General features: G+C 56.2%; 1 protein-coding gene across 1 annotated transcript in view; it reads left to right on the forward strand.

The window, feature by feature from the left end:
- Positions 1–20,336, forward strand: part of MDN1 (midasin AAA ATPase 1) — a 2,221,312-nt gene that overhangs the window by 2,192,856 nt on the left and 8,120 nt on the right. Inside the window, exon 101 of the mRNA XM_078648266.1 lies at positions 16,618–16,760. Within this exon, the coding sequence (XP_078504392.1) occupies positions 16,618–16,760 (143 nt within the window). The remainder of the gene's footprint in view (positions 1–16,617; positions 16,761–20,336) is intronic.

A 20,336-nucleotide genomic window follows, 5' to 3' on the forward strand; every position in this document is an offset into this window, starting at 1 on the left:
CTGCCCCAGCAAAGGGGCGTCCCGGCGCTATATCAAACAAAGTAACACAACAGACAACAACTAGGAAAAGAGCTGGCTTTAATAGGGCAATGGGAAAAGATAGGTTTTAACTGCTTTCCTGAATGAAAAAAGATCTTCTAGAGATCGAATATGGACAGGAAGCGCGTTCCAGAGCTTAGAAGCCAGCACTGTAAACGATCGACCACCCAATCTACATTTTTGGAAACGTGGGACAAGAGCTAGTTTCTGACCTGCAGAGCGCAGACTGCGTGAAGGGATGTACAGAGTCAAAAGATGCTGAAGGATGGTAGGGGTCTCAGTAATAAGAATTTTGAACGCAAAACAGAGTCTTAAACTCTATGCGTCTAATTACTAATTACTGTCTTCTGCTGGCCACGGTGCCGGCTACAGAGAAAGGAGAAGGGTACTATTTGCAGTACTTCCTCGTACTGAAGGAGAACCTATACAGTGCTTCCTCTGAAAGTTTTTTTTTTTAAAACAGATTTTATTGGTAAACACACATGGTTTGCAAAGCTCTGCCATCCAGAGTCTACTGCCATCATCAATGTATCAGTGTCATCTTCAACAATGTGTAATATGAACAAAAACAACCCCCAATAGGAAATAGCAGAAATGAGGAGACTCAAACCCCCCCCATTAAAGCCCCCCCTTAGAGCCCTTGCGCAGCCGCTGCCCCACAAGCACATAATACCCAGACAGATCACTAGCCATATATAACATACACCAACAGTGACAACTCACAGTCCAACATATCAGAGAGTTGGGAGGGTGGCCTCTTCATTTGGCGGGTCCAAGTACAAACCCCGATAGTCCGCCCCCCTCTTCCAGATCTTGTAGTGCTTTCGAGGGCATCCCCTGGCAACAAACACAGGCTGTTCCATCCCCATATAAAAGTCCAGGCCGTTCTTCCAGGCGGCAAGTGACGGGACCCGGGGCGCCTTCCATGCTCTAGCGATGTCGCGCTTCGCCAGCGTAAGACCCAGTAGCAACAAGTGGCTCCTGTAGCGGTTGCCCCCACCCCAGCCATAACATGCAGTAGAGCTAATTTAGGGTCCCTCTGGATCTCCCAAGCCAGGACCTCCGCCAAGCAACGATGCACCCCATCCCAAAACCTTCGCAGCACCGGGCATTTCCAGACCGTGTGCAGCAGGGTGCCCTCCTCCGATCGACATCTAAGGCAATCGGGAGACGCAACCATACCTGCCCTCCACAAGCGCTGTTGAGTATAATATGTGCGGTGTAAGTACCGGAAGTGAATTAGGCGCAAACGAGTGGAGATCCCCGCCCCCCTAGGACTCTCCAGAGTCTCCACCCAATCTTCCTCGTCCAATTCACCAACGTCCTGCTCCCAAGTAGTCCTAAGACCTAGTAGGTCCGATGCGCAATGGCGCACCAGCGTCTGGTATATGCGCGACAATTTCCTGTCCGGCAGTTCTCCCATAAATATTTTGGCCTCTAAGGGGCTGAACTCAGGGAGCTGCTCCAGGCCCACCAGATAAGGCATTAAAGCGTGGCAAAAACTGGAGATATCTGAAGAACTGGGTGCGAGGCATCCCAAACTCCTCCTGTAGATCAGCAAATGATTTAAGATCGCACCCTGACAGAACATCCCCCAAGGTAGAGATGCCTATCGCATCCCACTCCCGGAAGCCCCTCAGCGCATTTAACTGGGGCAACCGACCATTACTCCATAAGGGGGTCTCCTGGGTGAGTACATTCCACCACCCCATTCATTAGTGCCTGCCTCCACACATGAAAGACCACCTGCATGGCTGCGGGAAGAGATCTCCGAAGTGGCGCCGAGTACAGCAGTGTGTGTAGAAATGCCGTGCCCATCAGTGTCCTCTCCACGGCATAGGCCGGATCTCCCCTATCCCTACACCACCAGTCATTCAGCACCAGAAGATGCGCCGCCTGATAGTAAGAGAGTACATCAGACGTGGCTAGTCCCCCCAGTGTATGTCGATAGGAAGCATGTCCTCAGGGCCACTCGCGCAACGCCCCCCTCCCACAGGAAGCCACTCAATGCTGAATTAAACTGTCGGAACCAGTGAGGCGGGATCACGTGTGGGTGGTTCTGCAGCTGGTACACCAGTCGAGGCAGCGCCACCATCTTAAAGATGGCAGATCTGCCCTGTATAGACAACGGCATCCTCGTCCACACTTTCAAATCCTCGCGTGTGCGATCCCATACCGGGGCAATGTTGCGATAGCGGGCCACCGCCGCGTCCTCCGATAAATAGACTCCAAGATACTTCACTCCGTCCGTGGCCAGCTGCAGGCCCGGTGGCCAGTCGCCCACATCCCGCTTGCCGACCAATAACCATAACGTGGATTTGCCCGTGTTCATGTATAGGCCGGAGGTTTCGCCAAATATTTGTAGTATACGCAAGAGTCACGGGCCAGGTCAGTAAGGAAAAACAATACGTCATTTGCGTATAATGAAATTGTATCCAAGTGATCCGCAGACCACCGAAATCCTTTAAGTTGGGCGTCAATGCGTACCCACGCCGCAAGAGGTTCCCCTGCCGCGTCCCTCGCAAAACCGGGAACGAACGGGAGACCGCCCCTCCAACCCGCACCGACGCAGTAAGGTCGGTGTACAGCAACTGGACGTACATCAGGAATCACGGGCCAAGGTTGAGGCGCCGCAACAGGGCGAACAAATACGTCCAGCTCAAGGAGTCAAAGGCCCTGTCCATGTCCGCCAGGAACAGCGCCGCCGGTTCCCCAAGGCACCCCCAGCAGATAACGCGACCTGGGCCCTTCTGATGTTGTGTCGGGTAGCCCTCCGTGGCATGAATCCCGCCTGGTCCGGGTGGACCAGGTCCGTGATGTACGGTTTGAGCCTGGTGGCCAAGGCCTTCGCCAGGATCTTCGCCTCCGTATTCAGCAAAGAGATCGGGCGGTATGACGCGTGACTCTCCGGGGGACGTCCGGGCTTAAAAAAAAACACAACCTCAGCATGCGGCCAATCCGGTGGAAGCGCCCCACTCTCGCACGCCTCCTCTACCACCGGCAGGAGATGTGGGCCCAGCTGGACCAAAAAGCGGTGATAGAATTCGCTTGGAAACCCATTGGGGCCCGACGCCTTACCCGGATTTAATTCACCCAGAGCTGCTCCCAGCTCCTCGTCCGAAAGGGGCCGATCTAAGAGTTCCCACACTTCATCCGAGACGGCTCTCGGGGGGAGATCATCTATGAAACGCTGAACAGTGTCGGCCTCCAGGCACTCCCGGGGCGCATACAGCCCTTCATAGTATCCGGCGAAGCTCTCTGCTATCGCAGTGGAATTTAGTATGAGTTCCCCCTCAGGGGTCGCAATCCGGGGTAGTGGCTGAGCATGCATGATGCCCTGACATAGGCGGTGTAGCATCTTACAGGATTTGTCGCCCCACTGGTAGATCCGACTACGGGTGGTCAGCCAGGCCTGCCTCGCCTCGTCCGTGAGGACTGTGGCATATTGCTGTTGCGCCAGAACTAGTTGTCGTCTGGCGGGGCCCCCCTCCTCCTCCCGACTCCTGCGCTCCAAGACCTCCAGTTCCGCCTCGCGCCGCACCAGCTTTTTCCGTTTCTCCCTCTGGGCCGCCGCGCACCAGGAAATATCCACGCCTCTCAGCGTCGACTTCATGGCCTTCCAGAGGACAGATGGGGAGTCCACCGAGCCCATATTAGTGGTCAGGTACCGGTCGATTTCAACAGTCATGTGCGCCCTGTAATCATCCTGCATCAAATGCCAGGCCGACATTCGCCACCGAAATGGCTGCCTGGCCGGGACTGCATTAAGTGTTACCGCTACCGGCGAATGGTCAGAAAGCGCCCGCGGCAGAATCTCTGCCGACAGCACCCTATAAGCCAGCGCCCTTGGAAGAAAAATGTAGTCTAATCTAGAGAAGGAATCGCGTGCCGCAGAGAAGGATGTGTATTCCCTATGCGCCCCGTGTTTATACCTCCAAGTGTCTACCCAATCAAACCCAGATATCTGAAAGAAACAGGTTAGTATTAGATTCCTTACCTTAGAATATCCCCAGGCGTCAGTCTGGATCCGGAAACTTTTGCGTAGCAGTACCCCTGCGCGTCGGTAGGCGTCGTCTGCAGGCGTCCCCTGCGGCTCCGCGTCGTCGGCGTCGTGCGCCGTGATGACGTCGCTGGGGTATATAGACGCCGCCTCCGCGCGCTGACGTCAGTTCTTCTTTTTTCCGCGCCAGTTAGCGCAGATCCGAAGAGCAGTACTCCGGTCTTTTGACCAAGTGTTTGTAAAAACTTAATCTTTCTCGGTGCCGGTAGGATGCCTGGGTTTAAGAGCTGCGACGAGTGCGACCGCATGATGTCGGTCACCGACCACCATCGACTCTGCCTCCGGTGTCTGGGCGCGGACCACGACGTGGAGTCCTGCGTCGACTGTCGGGCCTTGACTGGAAAAGCTAGGCGGGAGCGGTCCCGCAAGCTTCTCGAGCTCCGAGTGTCGGCCCCGCGTCGAGAGCGGTCCCGGTCCGGTCGGAGGTCGAGGGAGCGGTCGAGGGAACGATCGCGGAGCCGCCATGGGCGCTCCGGGAGTCGCCACCATTCCTCGGGTTCGTCAGGTAAGCACAAGAAGTCGGGGCGTCGCCATCGCCCCCCCGACGCCCGCGTGCTGCGGCCGGGGGCTCGGGTGATCCCACCCCCGCGGGCCCGCGTGGGTCGCCGACGCCGTCTACCCCATACCCGTCGGTCCCTGGGGAAGGCGCGTCGCGTGAGGAGATCGAGGCCTTCCTCATTGCTATGAGGGCGAGGTCTCCTCCGGCGGGGCCTTCGGCGCCTGCGGGGCCGTCGGTTCCGTCTGGGGGCCCGAGCGGTTCGGGTGCTTCTGCCCCGACGCCGCCGGTGGCTCCGGTCCCGGCGCCGCTGGGTCCCTCAGGTTCGTCGCCGGCTGGTCTCCCGGCCTCTCCGGCGTCGGTTCCTTTGGGCCAACCCGTGGTACCGCCTCCGCGTGGTGCGGCGACTCCGCCGTCGGCTCCGGCCGGCGTCGGGTCCCCGGCACCGGCGCCGCGCGGCGCCACCCCCCTTTCCTCCCCGACTCCGGACACGGAGTTGGACCGGCGTCGGCCGACGCCGGATCCGACGCCGATGGGGCCCGTTGACCCCGATGTCTATATCGTCGACCCAGAATATGGGTATGATGAGGATGAGTATGGAGAGGGTTGTGAGGGGTCTGAGGACCCTTTATCCCGTGCCTGCCAGTATGATGTGGACTGGGTAGGTGATCTGGGTGATGCCAGTGGCCTGGACGAGTCGCCCAACCCTGGGTTTGTCTCCCCGTCCCCTGTGGCGTCTGAGGCAGGTGCTGCCTATTCAGTGGTCCTGATGAGGGCTGCCAAGGCCTTACACCTTGAGCTCCCCGTCGCGAAGGTCAAACCGAACATTCTGACCGAAGTGTTTAAACCGCAGTCATGCCCCCAGGAGCCTCTGCTGCCGTTTAATGAGGCCCTGACGGATGTCCTTTTGGGCACCTGGTCCAGGCCCGCTTCCGGTGCACCGGTTGACCGGAATGTGGCAAGGCGTCACCGTCCATGCTCGGACGACCCTGCCTTTTTATCCACCCATCCCTCCCCGGAGAGTCTGGTGATCCAGGCCTCCACTTCGCAGTCCGCATTTCCTTCGGCTCCGCCCGATCGGGAATCAAAGCGGTATGACCAGTTTGGTAAAAAGGTCTTTTCCTCTTTGAGCGCTGGACTGCGGTCTTGTAATACCGCGTGCCTCTTGGGCCGCTACACCCACTCCCTGTGGGACACGGTCGAAGAGTGTTTGCCGCAATGCCCCCAGGAAGTGCGGGACAAGCTTACCCGGGCCTTGGTTGAAGGTCGGGATGCGGCGCGGTACTCGATCCGTTGTGGTCTGGACACGACCGACTCCCTGGGACGGGCCATGTCCACGACGGTGGCGATTCGTCGCCATGCTTGGCTGAGATCTGCCAACTTCTCGCCAGACGTCCAAAATACACTCATGGACATGCCATTTGATGGCAGTCGCCTGTTTGGTGACAAAGCGGACCACGCGCTGGAGCGCTTCAAGGACTCCAGGGTCACGGCCAAGTCCTTGGGTCTTTCGGCCCAGCGCCAGCAGACGGGTTCGTTTCGCCCCTTTCGTGGCCAAGGGAGGGGTGGTCCCACACGTGCTGCCAGCCACGCGCCGCAGAATGCTCCCCAGCGCGGTGGCGGCCGTGGTTTCCGCCGTGGTGGCGGTAGAGGCCAGCGGCGAGGTCAGTCCACGCCTCCCCCCGCTGCTGCATCCAAGCCTTCCTAGTCCGAGCTTTCGGGCTCACGTGACGCCAGTGGGTGGCAGGGTTCGCCATCACCACTCCCGCTGGCGCACGATAACATCGGACAGGTGGGTGCTGCAGCTCGTTCGGAGGGGCTACGCCCTCCCCTTCGAGTCCACTCCTCCAGCCATGCCACCGCAGAACCACCGTGTGTCGGGGGACCACTTGACACTTCTGCAAGAGGAAGTTACGGCCCTCTTGGCCAAGGGGGCCATCGAGCGCGTTCCTGGGCCAGAAGTAGGGTGTGGTTGCTACTCCCACTACTTTCTGGTGCCCAAGAAGGACAAAGGAGGCCTGCGTCCTATCTTGGACCTACGGAACGTCAACGGCTTCCTCCGGAAGGAGAAGTTCAAGATGTTGACTTTGGCTCAGGTCTTGGCTGCTCTAGACCCACAAGACTGGATGGTAGCGTTGGACTTGCAGGATGCGTATTTTCACATCCCCGTCCTGCCGGCCCACCCGCGTTACCTGCGGTTCACGGTAGGCCACGAGCACTTTCAGTTTATCGTGCTCCCATTCGGCCTTACCAGCGCCCCACGGGTGTTCACGAAAGTGATGGCGGTGGTCGCAGCTCATCTGCGCCGGTTAGGGGTGTCAGTCTTCCCCTACCTCGACGACTGGTTGTTGAAGGCGGGCTCGCCCCAGACAGTCGTCCACCACCTTCAGATGACGGCAGACCTCCTGCACGAGCTGGGGTTTTCCATCAATGTGCCGAAATCACACCTGTGTCCATCTCAAAAGCTCCTTTTCATCGGAGCGGTTCTCGACTCGGCGCAGTTTCGGGTTTATCCCCCGGAACGGCGGGTCCGGGATATTCAGGCTCTGATTCCCATCTTTCAGCCGTTATCCCGGGTTTCGGTCAGGTTGACGCTGCGGCTTCTGGGGCTGATGGCCTCCTGCATCCTACTGGTGCATCACGCCAGGTGGCGGATGCGGGCTCTGCAGTGGGACCTGAAGTTTCAGTGGGCCCAGCATCAGGGCAACCTATCCGACCATGTCCTGATCTCGGAGGGCACTGCGAGACAGTTGCAGTGGTGGCTTACGGACCGCGATTGGGTCAGAGGCAGATCCCTCTCCCTTCCCCAACCGGAGCACGTGGTTGTGACAGATGCGTCCCTCCAGGGCTGGGGTGGCCACTTGGGAGAGGCGGAGATCAGAGGCATCTGGTCTCCGGCGGAGTCCCGGCTCCATATCAACATGTTGGAGCTACGGGCGATTCGCCTAGCACTGAAGGCATTCCTCCCCTTTGTCAACGGGAGTGTAGTGCAGGTGTTCACGGACAACACCACCGCCATGTGGTACTGCAACAAACAGGGCGGTGTGGGGTCGTGGACCCTTTGCCAGGAGGCTCTGCGTCTCTGGCAATGGCTGGAACGTCAGGGCGTGACTCTGACGGTTCAACACCTGGCAGGTTCTCTGAACGCCAGGGCGGACGAACTCAGCCGTCGGTGCTCGGTGGATCACGAATGGCGTCTGAACTCGGACGTGGCGAGAGGCCTCTTTCAGCAATGGGGAGAGCCTTGGTTAGATCTATTCGCCACAGAAGAGAACGCGCAATGTCATCAGTTCTGCGCGTTGGAGTTTCCAAGACGGCACTCGCTCGGCGACGCCTTTCGGCGCGAGTGGAGCTGCGGTCTGTTGTACGCCTTTCCGCCTATACCACTTCTGCCCAGAGTGCTGAAGAAGATCAGGCGCGACCGGGCCCAAGTTATCCTTGTGGCTCCGGACTGGGCTCGAAGGTACTGGTATCCCGAGCTACTCAGCATGACAGTCGGTCCCTCGATCCGCCTGCCCCTTCAGGAGGACCTTCTGTCGCAGCAGCAGGGGACGGTCCTCCACCCGAACCTGTCCAGTCTCCACCTCCATGCTTGGAGATTGAGCGGCGACAGTTGAGGCCATTTGACTTGCCTCCTGAAGTCTGTGATGTTATTCTGGCAGCCAGGCGTCCCTCCACAAAGTCGGTATACGCCTGCCGGTGGAACAGATTTGTGGCATGGTGCACAGCAAAGGCTGTGGCCCCCCTTTCTGCCCCTCTGTCTGAGGTTCTCCTCTTCCTTCTTTCCCTTGCCCAGCAGGGCTCTGCTCTGGGCACTATCAAGGGCTATCTTTCTGCCCTTTCCGCCTTCTTAAGGCTACCTGATCAGCCATCTTTATTCAAGTCCCCTATTGTCTTACGATTCTTGAAAGGCATCACGCACATGTATCCACCTGCTCCGTTCGTGATGCCTCAGTGGGACTTGAACCTGGTTCTGACTTTCCTGATGTGTGCTCCCTTTGAGCCTCTTCATTCCTGTCCTCTCCGTCTTCTCACTTTAAAGACGGCCTTCCTGGTTGCCATCACCTCTGCCAGGAGAGTGAGTGAGCTCCAGGCCCTTTCTGTTAAACCTCCTTTCTCGTCTGTTCATCCTGACAAGGTGGTTCTTCGGACTAGACCTTCTTTCCTGCCCAAGGTAGTCTCTGCTTTTCACATTGGGCAGTCCATCACCTTGCCCTCCTTCTTCCCGCCTCCGCATCCTTCAAAGGATGAAGAGCGGCTCCATCGTCTGGACCCAAAACGTGCGCTTTCATTTTACATGGATCGCACACGCCAGTTCCGGGTGGATGACCAACTGTTTGTTGGCTACGTGGGTGAGAAGAAGGGAAGGGCGGTACAGAAGCGCACCATCTCTCGGTGGGTCGTCCTGTGCATCAAAGCATGTTACTCTTTGGCTCGGAAGGAGCCTCCTGTTGGGCTGAGGGCCCATTCCACTCGGGCTACGGCGGCTACTACTGCCCTGGGCCGGGGAGTCCCTTTGCAGGACATTTGCCAGGCGGCTACGTGGGCCTCGCTGCACACCTTTGCGAGGCACTACTGCCTGGACAGTCAAGTCCGGAGGGATGGCTTCTTTGGCCGTTCGGTCCTCCAGGACTTTCTGGTGTAGGTTGTATTGGTTCGCAGACCCACCACCGGGGTTGGTATTGCTGGGGTATCTATTCTAAGGTAAGGAATCTAATACTAACCTGTTTCTTTCAGATGAACAAGTTACTTACCTTCGGTAACGATATAGCTGTAAGAAACAGTAGTTAGTATTAGATTCCTTACCGCCCCGCCCATCCTCCCCGTTCTGCGAACTGATACCTAGGGTTAAGGACATCCCTTTCAGGGCCCTAGTTTCAAATGGCACCAGTGTTAGTTCTCACATGGCTCTGCGTGTTCTGGCGCGGAAAAGCTGTGTGCAAAGAACTGACGTCAGCGCGCGGAGGCGGCGTCTATATACCCCAGCGACGTCATCACGGCGCACGACGCCGACGACGCGGAGCCGCAGGGGACGCCTGCAGACGACGCCTACCGACGCGCAGGGGTACTGCTACGCAAAAGTTTCCGGATCCAGACTGACACCTGGGGATATTCTAAGGTAAGGAATCTAATACTAACTACTGTTTCTTACAGATATATCGTTACCGAAGGTAAGTAACTTGTTCGTCAATGCATGCAACCTAGTAGGGGGACCCTCCCCCCCCCCCCCCCCCTGGAGCCTGGGTCGTTGCCGCACTACGCCATCTATCGCAGCTCCTACCCAGCACGTCGTTCCAATCCCCCCCTTCAACGGACAAGGCATCGGGCATTGCATCCCAAAAGGAACAAGAGCCCTTCCACCAAGGACCACTGTAACGGCAGCGGCGCGTATACACTACCAAGAATCACTCTATCGCCACCAATTTCACCCTGTACAAAAATATACCTACCCTGCGTATCCATCCAGATGCGTTTGTGTACATAAGGCACTCTCCGGTGTTTAAGAACCGCCACCCCCTGGAGCCCCTCATGAAGCCCGCGTGATATGCATGTGTGAAACCTGAGCGCTGAAGTCAGTGCTTTCGTGCCCAGCAGATGGGTTTCCTGCAGTAGCAGTATATCTACCCCCGCTCTTTTAATGCACTGAAAGACTGCCCCCTGCTTCACCTTGTCCAACATCCCCCGCACATTCCAACTCAAGACTCGCAGTGAGCTATGGCCTACCCGCCCTCCCTCCCCGACAGTGGACGTTGGAATATTACAGCATATACAGATCGAGCGTCCACTAGACACAGCTGGTGCGGTACATGGCCATTAATGAGCAGCGAAGCATGCGCTGACTCTCCCCTCCCCCCCCCCGGCTCCCAGTCCCCAAACCCCAACTCTCCCTTCCACCCTCCTCCCCGTTCCTCCCCAACATGGAAGCACCTGTCGCGGTCGGAACGTAGCCTGGTCCCCAACGGGAGATCCAGAGCCCCGTCCTTCAAGGGATCCCCTTGTGCCAGCCCATATGAATTAGGCTGTCACTCCCACCCACCCATTCTAACCGGGGCAGGGTCCCAGCCTAACGCAAGAGCGCGCCTGAGCATCCACACACACCACATACAACGATGCATGACAAGGTCCCACAGTAATCATGAGGCATCAAGCTGCTGTTCCTGCATGAGGTTGTCCTGACGGGCGGCTGAGCCAGTGTCCGAACCCTTGCTCGAGCGCGATCTTCTGTGATGCCAACGCTGGCTTCTGAGGCCCTCGCGGGCGGCGCCACCGGAGGATGAGTCCGATTCTCCGTCTCTGACCACGTTAACCCGAACCTTCACCGTTTCAACCGTCCACTGCAAGACCTCCTCCGGGGTGTCGAAGAACAGAGTGCGGTACTGGTAGATCACCCGCAGCCGCGTCGGGTAGAGCAGTGCGTACTGAAGTTTGAGGCCACGGTGTCGGGCCTTGGCCGCGAGAAACGACTGACGCTGTTGCTGCACCAACCTCGTATAGTCTGGAAAAATGAGGATGCTGGTATTATCGTATGAGAGCGTGCCCTTGATTCTCGCTTGCCGCAGGATGGTGTCCTGATCAGAGTAATTCAGGAACTTGGCTATAATCGGTCGCGGGCGCGCTCCCACCGGGAGTTTCTGTACGAACGCCCGATGGGCCCTTTCGACCACAAAACAGCGAGATAGTGAATCGGTCGGGATCCAGCCCTCCAACCATTGGGCCAGGAAGTTCTCCACCTTGTCCCCCTCGCAGCCCTCCGGAAAGCCAACAAAGCGGAGGTTGTTTCTCCGGGCGCGCCCTTCCGCATCTTCAACCCTCATGGCCAGACCCTTCTGTATCTTTTCCATGGCCGCGACTTTTTTCTTTAGGACAGAGAAAGCATCTTCTACCTCCGAGATACGAGTCTCCGCACCAGTGATGCGCTCTACTGCATTCCGCAGGTCTTGCCGGAGCAGAGTAACGTCGGCCCCAACCGCTCCTATTTTGGCATCCAGCATGTCCCTCGACTGCGTAATTGCCGCCAGCAGCGCCGCGTTGCCAGGTGCCGGCGCCTGAGATCCCCCAGGGCCTGCTGCTTCTGTGAACTTGTCCATCGGCCTCCGTCTTGCCCTGGCCCCCTCCGGCTCCACCTCGCGTCATATCACCCACGGGGCGTCCCAGGCAGCGGAATCCCTTTATGGAGGGGCTCACTCCAACAACCTGTCCAGAGCTAGACGTGAAGGCCAAAGGTATGGCTGACAATCGTCCAAAGCAGGTCGCCAACTTCGGGGGCCACACACAAGACTACGGACGCCCACTGTCTATCCCGCAAGGTCAGTCACCTGCTGGGCCACAAGCAGGAGCACACACCCAGAAGGGCCGGTATTCGGCAATGACTAGACCGCTGGATGGAACCCCGGCACGTAACCCCCACCAGTTCTGGGTGCCGCTAGATCTCCCCACCGGGGCCCGATCTGGCCCCTGAAGCACTCCGTCGCAAGGCAGTCTCAACTCACCACTGCCGCAATGGTCCCGCCAGCCGGTGCAGCTCGTTCCACGTGGCACGGGGGAGGGCCAGGTCTCACTGTGCACCTACGGAGGTCTCATCCCTATGCTGCCCAACCGGTGTCGCCGGTCCCACGCCTATCTGGGCAGGCCTGATACGCTCACCGCGCCCACGGAGGGTCCCCCTCTGACCGGTGCCGCCACCCGGCAGAGCGGCACAATGGTGGAGAAGATGTCCCAATATGGCGGCCGCCGCTCTCGCCAGTCACCTCCGATGCTTGCCCTCGCGTCGTCAGGTAGGGCGCTGCTTCCGTGGACAGTGGTGTGTCAACGATGGGGCGCGGGGGGCCACAGATCACTCAGACCCCCCGGTGAGCACTGGCGCCGCGACCCGCTCACGGCCGCCACCAACAGTCGCGCCCGGTCCGGGCGGCCCCAAAATCGAGGTCCCGGCTTTGTAGGCCTCGCCGGATCCTCCGAGACTTGCTGCGTCGCCTGGTCACTGCGTGGCCCCCAGGGCCGCCACACGGCTGTAATCGCCACCGATCGTCGCTCTCAAACACAGCAGCAGTATAATCTGGTAGGGAGCCCTTACAGATGCCCAGGGCAAGGATGTCAAGTCAGGATATGGTTAGGCTGGTCGACCGCCATGGTTGCCGGTCAAGCCACGCCCCCGCTTCCTCTGAAAGTTTAAGATGCTCATCTTGCCCCAGTTTCTTTCAGCACAGGGCCCAGTAGACTATATGATGTCCCTGAACTCACAGGATGCCTTATTTCATATACCAGTCCTGCTGTGTCAAAGGCATTATCTGTGGTTCACGGTTGCTATGGATGTGACCTGGTCAACTGAGTCTTCCTGCAGGGACTCTTTGGTCCACGAAGATGATGCGGGGGTCCTGGACACGGGTTTTGATGTCTCACGAGGTCCTATCCGGTCTAGCCGAAATCTAGTTGCCACTGGATTGCCAGTTGTCTGGTGTTGCGGACACACCCAAAATCTTTTCAGAGCTGTAGCTTGTCTTCTGGGCAACCAAGCTGCACTCCTATGACTCTCCCGGGTCATGCAGACTTTGTGGCAACTTTTGAGTGTCCAGTTCTGGCCCCTGGTGCTGCACGACTGCAGTGAGCAGGAATCAGGGTTACCACTTGCCCTTAGGAGGCAGCTGTTGTGCCCCTGTGCTGCAACAGGAGATCAGTTGACTGAGCCTTGGAGTCTCTCTGCTTTGGATGGGCTCTGGACACAGTTCCTTTCCTTTGCTAGCCACGAGATGCAGCGAGAGCAGTCCACATTGGTGCAGCCTCTCCTCGCTGGGAACTTGGGACAGCAGGACTGTCTTTTACCGTCCTCCTTCCAGTCCAGATGCATTCTGGGTGCCACGAGTGCCCTATTTATGTACAGAAAATGCCCTCAGGATAGGATGCTTTAGGTTGCCAATGAGCTACCTGGTTTCGTCCACCTCCACTTCCTGGGAAGTGTGGCACCTGGCTATCCCAGGTTGCATCATTCTGCCCACTCCCAAGTTGGCAGAACCCCTCTTCTGGTGTCCAGAGCTGCCTAGCCCAAACCAGAGGTGTGGCTACCAAGGGGGTTACACGTCCCTGAATAACTGGTTTGACAAAAGATTTCCCCTCTCCTTTTCGGGTGCCAGTTAATCTGCTTAATAGATGGGGCTCTCCCAAGTGTTCCCTATGTGCCCTTCAAAGGCGGCTATAGTGTTAGCCCGCCTTTTGGACCAATACCCATGTGGGTGCAGGAGAGAGATAACACCGGTTTCCAGTTCAGGACCCTATTGTCTACTTTCCTGGGAGTTAACACATCTCCCCAGTAGGGCAGAAAACTGTCTCGAGTTCACGCTCCATGTGCAAACGTTAAAGGAACAGATTGAATGCAACAAAGTGGCAACTTTGTAAAAGTTGCACACTGTAGCTTGTTAAATTATAATCTCGACTTGAGAACCAAGTTGTTTCATACCTTGGAGTGCCAACTTTGGTTGCACCTTTAAAGAGTGAGCATACCTGAAAGGTTATGGTGTAACCCTATACTCGCCAAGGCAAGTCTTTCCACAGTAAAAAATACAGTTTTGTGTTTTTACTGTTGGAACACCTACAATACATGTTCTGCCCATGAAATATGCTGCACCCTGCCTTAGGGCTCGGTAGGCCTGTCATAGGGGTGACTTACACGTTTCAGGTGGGCGGTGGACTTTGCCATGACTTTTACATGGCAAAGTCGAACTGACAGTTCGAAACTGACCTTCCAGTCTGCAGTGACTTCAGGGTGGCACAACCAGTGCTGCAAATCCTTGGAGGTGGGGGGTCTAATCTGCTAACAGGGCCTGGGTACCACATACTAGGGACTTACCGGAAAGTTAGTCTATGCCAGTGGTGTATAGCCAATGTAACATACATTTTTTTATGATCTGAGCATTGGCGCGGAGGTCTGGTTAGCATGCCTCACTGCTCTCATTGTTGAAAAAACAGCTGTGTCAGTTCAAAAACCTAGAGGTGACTACAAAAAAGAGGCTTTTCCTTACATCAAGCCTTGTGCGTGAAGTTCCCAAAGAGATTCTCCCTCTGGGATGCCTTTCTCCTTGACTGAGACTCCGGACTCCTCTGTCTTTTTGCTCCTGCCTCTCCTGCCTAAAATACTGAAAAAGATCAAGAAAGATCGGACCCAAGTTCTCCTAGTTGCCTGTACTGGGCGAGGAAACACTGGTTACCAAAACTTCTGTTCATGAGCTTTTGGCCTCCACTTCAGCTGTCCCTTCAGGAGCATCTCCCGTCACAACAGCTGGATCACGTCATGCATCGGAATCTACACAACCTGCCCTCCATGTTTGGAAAATAAACAGCCACAATTGATGGCTTTCGATCCCCCTCCTTAAGTGGTTGATGTAACCCTGGCAGCCGGATGTCCTTCCACCAAACTGTATATGCTGGACACGTAGCAGGGGGGAGGATTTGTTGTCTGGTGTTCTACCAGAGACATTCAGCCTTTAAAGGCAGTTATCTGATAGTCTACTGTTTTGCCTTTCCTTGGCCCATTAAGGCTTTGCTGTGGCAACAGTTAGGGGTTATTTTGAGCTCTTTGGCGTTTCTCAGATCAGCCATATTTTTTTCAAATCTCCTGTTGTGATGCTTTTCTTGAAGGGCTGGCCCACATATTCCTGCCGACTCCATCTGTAATGCTGCAGCTCTCCCATACCTCACATGCACTCCCTTTGATCCCATGCACAGCGGCTTTCTATGGCTGCTCACCATAAAAACTGTATTCCTCATTGCCATATCTTCTGCCCAGCGAGTGAATTAACTCCAGCCTTTCTTTGTCTGTCCATCAGCCATACATACCTTTCTTTCTGGACAAGCTGGTCCTCCAGACAAAAGCCTATTCTTGTCAAAGGTATAAACACCCTTCCAACTCTTCAGCTTTCAGGCTTTCTAAGCCCACCTCACCCATCCAAGGAGGAGTTGCTCCATCAGCTTGACCCTAAGAGGGCCCTCAGATTTTACATCAATCAGACCAGAAACCATTGATTGGATGGCCAACTTGTGGATTTCTCTGGAACAAAAAAGGGGTAAGCAGTGCAAAAAAGAGCCATCTTCAGATGAATTGTTTTACGCGTTGAGATCGGTTATGGGCTAGCTAAAAAGCAGCCTCCAGATGGCTTTCGCCCTCATTCCACCAGAGCAAAGGCTGCTAGAACTGCACTGGTGTGCGCTATGCAAGTCTTGGACATCTGCCAGGCTGCTACGTGGACGTCCATCCAAATGTTCATGAAACCCCATTGCCTGGATAGCCAGGTCCGGTGGGATCGGCACTTCACCCAATCTGTTCTGCAGGATTTCCTGGTCTGAGCCATGTCACAGACCCTTTACCTCAGAAGTACTGCTTTGATATCTATTCACAAGGTGAGGAATCTGCGTTATGAGTCTCTACCAGAAAAACAGGTTACTTACCTTCAGTAACGCCTTTTCTGGTAAATCCAGTCCGATTCTTCACCGACCCTCTACCCTCACCATTCTTGGAGGTGACTCATGTGGTCTATTAAGATCACAATATAAAGAGCTGCACATTGGCAAATTCTAATTTCTTTGCGCTCAACGCCCACCAACACGGACAGAGATCAGAAAGTAGCTGGCACCAGAAATCGGAGGTGTTATAGATATAGTGTCCCCGAGGTGGCATCCGGTTCGGGACAGATCAAATGCAGAGACGCATGACACCACCTACCAAGGTGCAAAGTAATTGCTATAGAAAAATCAAACGCAATGCTACTTTCTTTCCCTTGCATGTTGTGCATGCAGGTTGATGGTGATGGCTCAAACACCCCCTCCATACACACATGCTCACTCTGGTAGCGTATTTACTGCAGCGTAAGACTAGAAAAAAAAAATACATTATAGTTTGAAGCCAGTTCCATAATCACATACTCAAGAACATGACCGCCATGCTGGAAACTGTAGTAACTTGTTTGGACTTGAATTGTGGCTTTTCAGCACGAAGATGTTACATATGGTTTCATCCTTTTGTTTTGTTTTCTAGAAACGGCGCAGTTGCTCCTAATAGTATCTGATGGAAGAGGCCTGTTCCTGGAAGGAAAAGAACGAGTTACAGCAGCAGTTCAGTCCGCCAGAAATGCAAACATCTTTGTCATTTTTGTTATTCTGGACAATCCCAATTCAAGGGTGAGTTTTAATTCATGTGCATATTTCACCAGACACTGAAGTGTTTGTTTCATTTACAAGTGTGTTTTGCGTTAAACATTTAACAACCCTAAGGTAATCCCCATGGTATTTGTCTGATTTTGAAACAGAAAAAGTTTCCTTTTTGCTAGACGGTGCAGCCGAGTTGAACACCCATCAGCTGAGATACTATGAGACGTCATCATTGATGACCGTGCAGATCACTTCCTTATCTCCAGCAGGATTTCAAGGAACTCCGAAGTGTTTTCATGTTATGCTTGATTTTTCAATGAATTCTTGTAGTATTACCCATCAAACCCCTTTGTTTGTAGTGCAGTGACACGTGGTAGGAGTTTGTATGGCTACTTGTGCTTGTTGCAGGAGTGTGTCTTCCACTTGTGCAGCAGTGGCACTAGATGGGCCGTCTGCACCCTGATTATTGCTGTATTCCACAGTTTAAACAGCGGCACGGGGGCCCATTTCCTTCATTGCTCTAGGGTCCTTGACACACTGTGGCTGTACTGTTGGTTATGGATTGTTGGATATGGACCTACGTGGGTTATGTTGTGTGTGCACCTGCATGGGTTTGTTCTGATCAGTTGGTATGGACCTATAAAGGTTTGTGAGGTATGGTTTGTTGCATGTAGACTTGCATAAGTCTGAATCTGAAAGAAACAGGTTAGTGTTAGATTCCTTACCTTAGAATATCCCCAGGCGTCAGACTGGATCCGGAAAGTTTTGCGTAGCAGTACCCCTGCGCGTCGGTAGGCGTCGTCTGCGGCTCCGCGTCCGTCGTCAACGTCGTGATCGCCGGGATGACGTTGTCTGAGTACTTAGACATCACCCTCGCGCGTTGACGTTAGTTTGTCTTTTTTCCGCGCCAGCAAGCGCAGATCCGGGAAGAGCAGTACTCCTAGTCAATTTTTGACTAACTTTTTCGATCTCTTTTGGATCTTCTCGAGTCGATTCTCGACTCCGGTGCCGATAGGGATGCCTGGGTTCAAACCCTGCAACGACTGTAACCGCATGATGTCGGTTACCGACCCCCACCGTCGGTGCCTTTACTGCCTCGGGGCCGACCACGATGACAAGTCGTGCCCCGACTATCGGGCCTTGACGTCGAAGGCTAGGTGGGAGCGGTCCCAGAAGAGCCTCGATATCCGGCAGTCGGCCCCGTGCCGCTCAAGGTCCCAGTCCAGGAGGAGGTCGAGGGACCGGTCGCGGGGCGACAGTCATCACAGCTCGGCGAGTCGACACCACTCGTCAGGCTCCAAGTTCTCAGGTAAGTCGAGGCACAAGAAGTCGAAGAAGCGACTTCGCTCTTCTGACTTCCCCCGATGCTCGCGCAACTCGGCCGGGGGTTCGGGCGACACCGCCCACGCGTCTCCGCCGGAGCCGCGTCCAGCTCCATACCCACTGGTCCCGGGGCTGCATGCGACGCCGGAGATCAACGCCTTCTTTACGGCCATGAGGTAGCGCTTCCCTCCATCGGGTCCCGCTGAGGCGCCTTTGGCCCCGCGGGTCCGTCTGGGAGCCCAAGCGGGCTGGTGGCCCCGGTGCCGGCGCCGTTGGGTGCTTCGGTGTCGTCGACGACTCTGGTCCCGACGCCGCAGGGTTCCTCAAGATCCAGGCCCGGATCCGGTACGACGCCAGTCGACCTCACGACCCCTCCACCGGCGCCGTCACCAAGGGTGTCACCCCCAACGCCGTCCTCGATCCCCACCCCGAAGTCGGACCGGCGCCGCCCGGTGCCGTCTTCGACAGCGATTGGTGAGCCCTTAACCGACGACCCTGCTCGATCATTTATTCCGACTTTCAGGAGATGGATGACGAGGGGAATTGGGAGGGTTCTGTGGACCCTCTGGCACTGCAGTGCCAGTTGAGACAGGACTGGGTAGACAAACTGGGGGAGGCCAGTGGTCTGGACACTTTGCCAGACACTGGATTTGTCTCCCCTCCTACCGTGGCTACGGAGAAGGGGGCTGCTTACAGTGTGGTGTTGACTAGGGCAGCCAAGGCCTTGGCTCTTGAGCTCCCGGTCGCGGCCGTGAGGACTAACCTCCTCACTGAGGTGCTCAAACTGCAGGCAAGCTCCTCGGAGCCTCTCCTGCTGCGGAAGTGCTGCCGCAGTGCCCGGCGGAGGTCCAGGCAAAGCTTACCCAAGCCCTTGTGGACGGACGGGACGCTGCAAGCTATTCCATTCGGTGTGGAATGGATATCACGGACTCTCTAGGCAGGGCGATTGCAACAACGGTGGCGGTTCGCTGCCACGGCTGGCTGAGGTCCGCCAACTTTTGAGGCGATGTCCAAGTCTCCCTTATGGACATGCCCTTTGATGGCCGTCGCCTCTTTGGCGACAAGGCCGACAGTGCGCTGGAGCGTTTCAAGGACTCCAGGGTTATGGCCAAGTCCTTGGGCCTCGGCCAACGCCAGCAAACATCCGCCTTTTGTCCCTTTCGTGGCCAAGGAAGGGGCGCCCCCTCACGTTCAGCTAGTCACAGGCCGCAGAACCAACCTCAACGCGGTTGCGGATGTGGTAACCGCCATGGCGGTGCCGGGGGACACCGGCAAGGCCAGTCCACACCCACCCCGCAGCATCTTCCTCCAAATCCTTCTAGTCTGAGTTTTCAGGCCCATTCGATGCCAGTGGGGGGCAGGGTTCGCCATCCCCTCCTCTGGCGCTCCATCACGTCGGACAGGTGGGTGCTGCAAATCGTCCAAAGGGGCTACTCCCTCCCCTTCGAGGCGACTCCTCCAGCCATGCCACCGCAGTACCACCGCATGTCGGGGGATCACTTGCAACTTCTGCAGGACGAGGTTACGGCCCTCTTGGCCAAGGGGGCCGTCGAACGCGTTCCTGGGCCAGAAGTAGGACGTGGTTGCTATTCCCACTGCTTTCTGGTACCCAAAAAGGCCAAAGCAGGCCTACGCCCTATCTTGGACCTACGGAGCGTAAAAGGATTCCTCCGGAAGCAGAAGTTCAAGATGCTGATTTTAACTCAGGTTCTAGCTGCCCTGGACCCAGAAGACTGGATGGTGGCGTTGGACTTGCAGGACGCGTATTTCCACATCCCCGGCCACGAGTACTTTCAGTTCTCTGTGCTCCCCTTCGGCCTTACCAGCGCCCCATGGGTGTTCACGAAAGTGATGGCGGTGGTCGCGGCTCATCTGCGCAGATTAGGGGTTTCAGTCTTCCCCTATCTCGACGATTGGTTGTTGAAGGCGGGCTCGCCCCAGACAGTTGTCTCCCCCCTCCAGACTACGGCCGACCTCCTGCACTCGCTGGGGTTCTCCATCAATGTGCCCTCTCAGAAGCTCCTTTTCATCGGAGCGGTTCTGGACTGAGCACAGTTTCAGGTTTATCCCCCCGAACAGCGGGTTCGGGATATTCAGGTTCTGATTCCGGTCTTTCAGCCTTTATCCCGAGTCTCGGTCAGGTTGACGCTGCGGCTCCTGGAGCTGATGGCCTCCTGCATCCTTCTGGTGCATCACGCCCGGTGGCGGATGCAGACTCTACAGTGGGACCTGAAGTTTCAGTGGGCACAGCATCAGGGCAGCCTGTCTGACCACATCCGGATC

Source organism: Lissotriton helveticus, chromosome 6, assembly GCF_964261635.1.
Source record: "Lissotriton helveticus chromosome 6, aLisHel1.1, whole genome shotgun sequence".
NCBI classification, from domain to species: domain Eukaryota; kingdom Metazoa; phylum Chordata; class Amphibia; order Caudata; family Salamandridae; genus Lissotriton; species Lissotriton helveticus.